The sequence below is a fragment of the Trachurus trachurus genome (genome assembly GCF_905171665.1).
Source record: "Trachurus trachurus genome assembly, chromosome: 7".
Lineage (NCBI taxonomy): Eukaryota > Metazoa > Chordata > Actinopteri > Carangiformes > Carangidae > Trachurus > Trachurus trachurus.
Window position 1 is genome coordinate 4,320,141 of NC_139901.1, and position 9,171 is coordinate 4,329,311.

Sequence of the window (9,171 nt, forward strand, 5' to 3'; positions counted from 1 at the left end):
GGTGGGTCCAGGTGGGCGGGGCTTGGGGCATAGTTGAGAGTGATGAGTGTTTCTTTTTACAGAAGTCCTTACAGCTGCTCTTAAGTGTCAGTCTCTGAGTCCAGGCTGTGATTTCATTTTGGACTGCAGCTTTAATACTCTCACACTATTTAAGATACAACATTGTGGTACATGATATACAACTGTATACTGTGCTGTAACTTTTATGACTCAGATGGACTTCCAGGTGGGTGTATGTGTGCACTTCTGTGCTTCAGCTCATGAGATAAACCTTTGAGCTACTATGAAGTGATGCACTTCAGACAAACTGTCAGTCGTCTCATAGCAACAAGAGCTGTTATCAATGTTTCCATTGTGTTGGCGGCTGCTGGGCAAAAAGAGAACAGCTGCATCTGCTGTCAGGGCCAGAGATCTGGATTTAAAATGATCAGTTCTCAAACATGCCAATGCATTAATATAGTCTGAAGGCACCAACAAGCAAGTGGCCTCAGGCTCCCAGAGGCCATGAGTAACTCTTCTCTTTTACTTGCAAGTGTAAATGTGTAGTTTTAATGTCTTAAAGGGATAGTTCAACATTTTGGCAAATTGGCCCATTGCCATAATCCCTATAGTCTTAGAAGTAGGTTTGTTACCTTTATTTGTCAGTGCAAGCTATTTTAAGAACGGCGGAGTAGAGCCGTGAGCTACTCAGAGCTACGCTACCGAGGCTAATGGAATTTCTTGGTTTCCCTCATCAAACTCATCAAATACACAATCCAACAACTCCAAAACACTCTGGTGGACAAGTTGTCCGCTCTGAGCAGCTCGCGACTCTGCTTGGCTGTTCTAAAAATAGCTTGCAACGACAATTAAAGGTAACGAACCTACTGCTATGACCTATTTGCCAAAATGTTGAACTATCCCTCCCGTTTGACTTTATATCAAGATTAAGTTATTATGACCCATGGAAGCTTTGCTGTAGCCTCATGTTAGTTTCTGGTTGCTAACTGAGCGTTATCCTACAGCACTACCACCACCATCATCACCAACCACCTCTGACGATGATGATGATGATGCCGGGCCTGACGGAGGAGGAGTGCCAGCGATACCAGGAGCTGCTGGAGATAAAATGCCAGTATGAGAGGCGCATGGAGAAGGAGCAGAGAGAGGCGGCGGCGGCAAACAATGATGAAGCAGACGACAAAGAGCGAGAGGAGAGAAGGGAAACGGAGAAGGAGGGAGAAGAGGAAGCATCTTCCTCTTCGGCGTTGGACGTGAACTGCAACGAGACTTTCAGCGAGCACGAGATGGCGCTCATTGACGAGGAGCTACGCCACCTGGAGTTCAAGTGTCGCAACATCCTCCGCGCCCAGAAGATGCAGCAGCTCAGAGAGAGATGCCTCAAAGCCTGGATGATGGAGGAGGAGACGGTGACAGCCGGAGCCGGGCGACCCGCCACTTCTGATGCAGGTAACCATGACAACAGCTGACAAAGGAACATGTTACAGACAGAAAGCCTGACATCTAGTCCGTCTAGTATCAATGAAATGTGAATTACAACCTGATGGTACAATTTTAAGTAAAGAAACATTCCACTTTAAAGGGATAGTTCAACATTTTGGCAAATTGGCCCATTGCCATAATCCCTATAGTTTTAGGAGTAGGTTCGTTACCTTTAATTGGCAGTGCAAGCTATTTTAAGAACGGCGGAGCAGAGCGGCGAGCTGCTCAGAGCTACGCGACTGAGGCTAATGGGATTTCTTGGTTTCCCTCATCAAATTCATCAAATACATTCATAGCGTAGTGAATGTGCAGGTCACAACTTGTCCACCAGAGCGTTTTGGAGTTGTTGGATTGTGTATTTGATGAGTTTGATGAGGGAAACCAAGAAATTCCATGAGCCTCTGTACCGTAGCTCTGAGCAGCTCGCGTTAAAGGTAACGAACCTACTCCTAAAACTATAGGGATTATGGCAATGAGCCAATTTGCCAAAATGTTGAACTATCCCTTTAAGTCATGACTGAGATGAAGAGTTTTCAAGATGAGATTGACCGGTAACCACGGGGAACAATCGTATAGTATTATCACATTTATCAACTTAATTCACTGTATTTATGTATCATTTAGGTTCATTTCAACCTCGCTAAAATTAAGCTGGTACAATGTTAAAACAAAGGTAAAGCCAGCAGGGACATGAGGATTCTAGTTACTGTGTTGGTGTTTAACATTTCTAAGCTTAAAAATGAAAAATATTATTAGAAACGATAAGAATCTTTCTTATAGGTATGGATAATGACAATGACGACAACGACGACCCTCACCATCACGAGTTGTCGGCCATCAATGAGCTCCCAGAGCGGGAACGATCAGACGACAAAGACAGCACCAGCGCTTACAACACTGGTGGGGAGAGCTGTCGGAGCACGCCATTGGTCAGCACCGAGCAGATCCCGCCTCTCCATGAAGAAGAAGATGATGGAGGCAGGCCGATGATGTCTCCGCCTCCTCTCCTCCCCCTCGGGCTCCTCCCCCCTTTGAACTCCCCCCTCACCCCGCGGCGTCACAGGCGGGACAGAGAGAGGCGGCACTCCAACCTCAGCTACTCTTTCTCCCCCAGCACTTACAGGAAATATGAAGCAGCCAATGGCATGGCAGCAAATGGCTCAAGCTCCACCCCCTCTACACCTTCCAAGTTCAGGTCTCTCTTATGTTTTTTTTTTTTTTAACTACAATTAAAGGGATAGTTCACCCAAAATTCAAATTGCACTCATTATCTACTCACCCTCATGTGGACTAAGGGCTGGGAGAAGTTTCAGAGTCCTCCGTGGCTTCTCTGAGTTACAGGTGGTCTCGGCGTAGCAGTGCATGTCCATTATAATGGTTGCAAATGGATACCAACTGTCTTCGTAACAAAAAGACACACCAAAAAACATCCAAATACCTCCATGCTGCTCGTATGTAATGTCCGTCTTGTATTGAAGCCCCGAAATGCGAAATTGTCCAGAAAAAAATTATATAAGTCTGTATTTCAAGCTTGTTTGTAGCGGAAGCTCCTCTTCCCAGTTCGTCCAAATTTGACGAACCGGAAAGAGGAGCTTCGAGAAGCTTCCGCTACAAAACAAACTTGAAATATAGACTTATTTAATTTTTTTGGGACAATTTTGCATTTCAGGGCTTCAATACAAGACGGACATTACATACGAGCAGCATGGAGGTTTTTGGATGTTTTTTGGTGTGTCTTTTTGTTACGAAGACAGTTGGTATCCATTTGCAACCGTTATATTGACATGCACTGCTACGCCGAGACCCCCTGTAACTCAGAGAAGCCACGGAGGACTCTGAAACTTCTCCCAGCCCTTAGTCGACATGAGGGTTAGTAGATAATGTGTGAAATTTGAGTGACACAATGTTTTAACTTTATATATGTTTTTGTGTTACATTGAAATCATACTGGATTTTGTTGCCATCATCAGATCTCTGACCAGAGAGGCGGGGTCATCTTCTGGAAGGGGTGTGGCTGATGGAGGGCGGGGCTCAAGAGCAGGTACATGAAACTTTTGATCAGAAGTCACCAGTTACCTGTAAAACTATCTTCAAAAACGTGAGATGTGGTACTTGTTCTCATCAGGCATTCAGTGATACCACCATAATCCTTTAGGACCATATGCTACAAGTTTACAGGTGGCTCCCTAAATTGAAATCAATAATCTCTCACCAAAGGAAAATGTACAATATTTACACTTCTTTTTTCTTAATCCTTTGTATTTCATTGTAAGAATTTTAAAAATCAAAATACATGAATGAACAAAAAAAAACCTTGTGATAAATTAAAAAACGGACCCATAAAAACCTAGACAAATGACCAACCTCAATGTTGACACATTGTAGCCTACATAAACCAATATTATAAGGCCAGTGCTACACATAAAATTCCTCTAAGCTGATTTCCTACTGACCTACTTTTTTGGAAGTTATAGTTGGAAAACTGCAGACAACCACACAACAACTCCCAACATCCTACCTTTCACAGGCCAATATTGATACCCAGCATAAACAGCTTCGCTCTCTTGAGACTTCTGTGATTATCACTAAAGCTGGAATTGGCAGTCAACTCAAACACAATCTGCCAAAGGTCCCATTATTCCAGTAAATGCTTGACAATGACTGGCTCTCATCCTAGAACACGGGGTGGAGCAGATTCACCTCTGTCCTGCTCATCCTGATCTGTTGTTAACATTTCTAACAGCAGTTTCCCACCATGTTAGTTGAACCACTTGGCAGAGGTGACTGTGATATGTCTCTCACAAACAAACACACACACACACACACACATGATGCTTGCTTACTATACAGTATATACTGAGAATCATGAGTATGAACACACACATACTGTATATGTTGTCATATGTAATCATGTATAGGCTATTGCTACCAACGGCATGCGCCAGATTGACCAAAGAATATTTGCTACATTGCTATGGAGATGTTCTGTAGCTACAATGCTACATGTAGCACTATGCGAATAAACCTGCTAGCTGTTTCAAAGGAATTCTAAATCGAAAGCAACTGGACTTAGTTATTTGTCTAGGAAGACGTTTCACCTCTCATCCAAGAGGCTTCATCAGTTCATGTTCACATCTGACCAGGCTGGGACTGGTCCAAGCCTCTTGGATGAGAGGTGATAACGTCTTCCTAGACAAATAACCAAGTCCAGTTGCTTTCGATTTAGAATTCCTTTGAGATACTATGACCTGGACAAATGAGAATATGCACAGGCTTCCTGCTAGCTGTTATTTGTCATCATGCAGTAGCCCATTGGTATAGTTACCATCAGTCAAATATGACCAATTTAAAAGTGTAACCACTTGTAGCACTATGTACCAACTGTCTAAGAAATGTGTCCTGAAACACATGCATCACACACAGCGAGAAGATGCATCATACGACGAAACATGAAGATGTTTCAGGATATTTCATCTCATTAGTGGTTAGCTCTGCATGTCAAATTACCCAATGTGAGGGCAAATGAGAGGGGTCAACACATAGTGACTAGACATAGGATACACTAAGTTTTTGTAAGACTGAAAAGACGAATAAGCAAAATAATCAGTACAAACAAAATAGTTTCACTTTGATCAGTTATTTTTGACCATATACTACTGTATTGATTACCATTGCAGGTGGAGCCACCAGCAGGCATGGAGGTGGAAGTGCAGAGTCCAGCCCCTACTTCACCAGGCGACACCACGCCCACAACAAACCATTAGAGCGCTACCAGAGCTGTATGACGCTGCCGTCCGAGGGCCTGGTGGACCCTCTGGACCGGGTGAGAGACAGAGGACGGACGGAGGCCGAGGAAAGAGGCATGGGCACGGGCAGCAGCGGCCCAGCCAGCCCCAGGAGTGTGAACAGCGCCCCCTGTGGTCTGGAGGACCACCGTACAAGGGCCTCAAGGTTAGGACTGGCCCTACCGCTTGGGTTGACGCACTCATCACGAACAGCGTCACCACAACGCATGGAGTGGAAGGTAAATACTGTGATGGTATCTGTAATGGAAAGACGTGTGATGTGAAATGTTCAGACATGTTTATTCTATATCATGTGGCCTCATAGTATCAGTCACTGTGATATCCTGTAGGTTAGCAGCTTCAGGTACAGAATCAAAACCACCAACACAAACACAAGTCTTGAGCACAGCAAGATAGATATCTGAGAGCAATATCCAGCTCAACAATCCATGAAGCTAAATTAAAGCAGAAGTAAGCGGAATGTTTGTGTTAATATAAGTCTTAAATAGTTCTATCTTCCGACAGCAATCACTTATATAGAGTGTTTGGTCTGAAACACGGGTCTGTCAGTCACTCTGCTCTGCTGTATGCAGAGGAGAAAACTTTCCTTGTATCCTACAACCTTTATCCAATGAGGAGAGAGAACAGCATAAAGGGGCGGTCCTCTCTGTGTGTGCAGCCAAGAGATGCGCGTGAATGTGGTGACGTAGGGACAAGGTCGGGGACTGCTAACTCCATCGGCTGACAGGAAGTTAGCCAAAACCACCGGACCGCTTACTCCTGCTTTAAGCTCAGTGGGCTTAAAGGAAACATACCGACCTTCCTCTTTGTGTCCAGGTAAAGATCCGCAGTGATGGAACCCGCTACGTAGCCAAGCGACCGGTCAGGGACCGTCTGCTGAAGGCCAGAGCCATGAAGATCAGGGAGGAGCGCAGCGGCATGACGACCGACGATGACGCAGCCAGCGAGATGAAACAGGTACTGTGGAGTCTTCACCAAAAAAACCAAGATGGCAGTAGGGCTGCAACGAGTAGCATATTTTACTATCCGAATGTTCGGGGTCACTATTCATGGGTGTATCCGAGTAGGTTGCCGCCCAAGCCGAGCGAGTACTCGAGTACTCGGATATCGGCTACAGCCCTAGATGGCAGTCATTACAGGGTTCAAGAAAATGACAGAAATATTTAACACTCTTGGAGAAGTCCTGGGTGGGACAATGGATCCCTTTTCGGGGTCCCTCGAAAAACTGACATGCCTATCACTTCAAAACGAGTCATAGCCTTCACAACCTTAGGACGCTTATCCTTCTTAAATGGACACGTATATCCTTCTCTATGCATAACAGATGGATACATGAGATCCTATATTGTGTTAAACTTGAGAAGATCAGATCCCGTTGGGGTTCCTTAAATCCTTTAACAAAACTTGGCAACCTTTTATAGATTATATCGAATCTTTCAGCATTAATGAAGAATCTGAAGAATTTTATCGATTAATTGAGCAGAACCCACCCAATCCCCATCAAGTGTGTATGTATGTAACATCATGTCCGGGGACCTGTATTCATCTAGTTCTGACATACCAACTGTAAAATGACAACACTATGGTTCTTCTTTCTTCTTTTTTTTTGTACTTTTGTTGTTGTCGTTGTTGTTCCCTGATTGTCTGCTTGTTTTTTTTTTTTTTTTCAGTCAGTTTGTTTTCAATTATTGTTTATTATCTTATTAATTTGTATTATTTCATTTCCTTGAGAAAAAAACAAAATCCACGCACTACTAGCATAACATACGAACCCGTCCCATTTCACCTGTGAAAGTTTAATGAAAAAAAAAAAAGACAGGGACAAACTGCTCATTAAACCACACCCTGTTGTCCAACCAGGGCCGATACTGGAGCAAAGAGGAGAGGAAGCAACAGCTGCTGAGGGCCAGAGAGTACAGACGGAGAAGAGAGTTCATGATGCAGAGCCGCCTGGACTACCTCAAAGGAGACAGGTACAGTTACAATAATCTACACAACATCAAACTGGTGTTTGCATGTTCTTCCTGTCTCAGTGTAAATCTCACCAAGTCTTACCTTTTGGTTCTATTTTCAGAGATGCTTCATCTTTAGCAGGGAACACCGAAGACCAGAGCACGCAGCTCCGCCCCCGACAGGATTCCCCCAGCAAGAACATCTTATTACTGAGCCAGAAGAAGATCATGAAGAAGAGGAACCGGCGAATCCTCGACAACTGGATCACTATTCAGGAGCTCCTGGCTCACGGCTCGAGGTCTCCAGATGGAAAGAAGATATACAACCCTCTGCTTTCTGTGACCACGGTGTGATCTGAGCACAGAGGGGGAGGAAGAGGAGAGAAGACCTCGTGAAGGAACTGACTATAGAATAGAAAACCTATATGAGAATATGGAGAAATGTTTGAAACGTTCTGGTTTGTGGCAAAGATCGGACTTTCTTTGCAAGTGGAAAGATGAATGAGAGAAACAGGAGAAGCGAAGGAAACTGAGAGGATGGAGTGTACGGAAAAAGAAGCCTGCAATGTCAGAAAATATATATGAAAAGGCAGAGATATAAAACAGAAATCAGGTTAGAAAATATGAAAGTGGAGCTTTACTCTACAGCAGGAACTAGACTGGACCCTGTGGACAAACAAACATCTTTGATATAGGGACAAAACTTTATATGAACCTCGCTCATCCGTGACGTCCCTTCATACTTAAGAAAGACACATTTGAGGAGGGGAACAGTTTGTTCTGGTCTCGGCCCCATTCATAAAAATGCTCCATGATTGACTGACAAGTGGAGACACTGTTCTCTTTCACTTTGTATTCACATGGGGGGGGGGGGGGCTGACTGAGGGGAAGGACTTGAATGTTTCAGCCTGAGCACAGGTAGACTCAGACTGCAGACATGGTTTGTTGCTGGCTACCTTCCAGCTTACACAGACGGTGGTAACCAGCCTGCTCGTGGCTGCCCTCCTCTGGCTCAAGCTCCTGATTACCTGTGGTGTGATTTGTATTGTAGTAAGCATCAAGTACAGACACGGAAATACTCAGAGGAACATTCTGAGGGAATATCACTTTGTTTACATACTGTATGAAGAGAAACGTATCAGACTTGTGCTTCATGTCTGAGAATCTTAAGTGATGTTGTTCTCTGAGGTCGATAAAAGTATGGATTCATGTTGGTGACACAGACTTAAATGATCATAAAGTATTATTGATACACACAGCTGAAGATTCAAGTGTTCAATCACTGTATTAAAAGGAAAAGTCTCCTTTTTCTATCAGACTCATTGATCTGTGATTCTCACTGTTTCATTTGATTGATGACGAAGACTCACCTGCCTTTAAATTTACAGGTGCATCGTTTGTAAACCTATTTCCCAGAATGCCTTTTGAGACTCCTGAGGGTAAAAGGAGACGGTCAATGACTGTATATAAAGATGGACGACATGACAGAGGCAAAATACCTTGACTGCCCACTGGTGGCTGGCTGCAGTAATAGGTCATAAACCCGCCCCCCTCCATACAAACAGATAAGACCTGGACCAAACTTAGAATATCAAAGAACACATCATAAAGCCTAATATTTTCAAGAATTTTAATTTTTTTAATCATGTTAATGTTCGTTCAATTCGTCATTTTCAGACACATGAATGGTTGTGCTTTTGATACCATGGATCCTCCCTTGATCGCCACTGTGCTGACTCTTGTCCAGGATATTTTGGCTACATTTTTGTACAGTATAGGAGAAAAAGGGGACGTGCCGTCCATCTTTATATACAGTGACGGGACCAGTATTATTACTTTTTTCCATTGCTAATTTTATGTCCATTAAATTGTGTTGCTCAGCAGCAAGATGGTTCATAGCCGGGTCGGGGCCTCAGGCTGTGACTGTGACC

At 43.9% G+C, this 9,171-nt stretch overlaps 1 protein-coding gene across 1 annotated transcript in view; it reads left to right on the plus strand.

Annotated features, from left to right (window-relative positions):
• Positions 1–7,768, plus strand: part of LOC310988228 (PDZ domain-containing protein 4-like) — a gene marked incomplete at its 5' end in the record, with an annotated part of 54,283 nt that extends 46,515 nt beyond the window's left edge. The window contains 7 exons of the mRNA XM_083974744.1: positions 1,005–1,449; positions 2,263–2,677; positions 3,453–3,523; positions 5,160–5,506; positions 6,105–6,245; positions 7,149–7,261; positions 7,363–7,768. Coding sequence (XP_083830870.1) covers positions 1,005–1,449; positions 2,263–2,677; positions 3,453–3,523; positions 5,160–5,506; positions 6,105–6,245; positions 7,149–7,261; positions 7,363–7,594 — 1,764 coding nt within the window. The 3' untranslated portion in view covers positions 7,595–7,768. The remainder of the gene's footprint in view (positions 1–1,004; positions 1,450–2,262; positions 2,678–3,452; positions 3,524–5,159; positions 5,507–6,104; positions 6,246–7,148; positions 7,262–7,362) is intronic.
• Between the last annotated feature and the right edge of the window lie 1,403 nt (positions 7,769–9,171).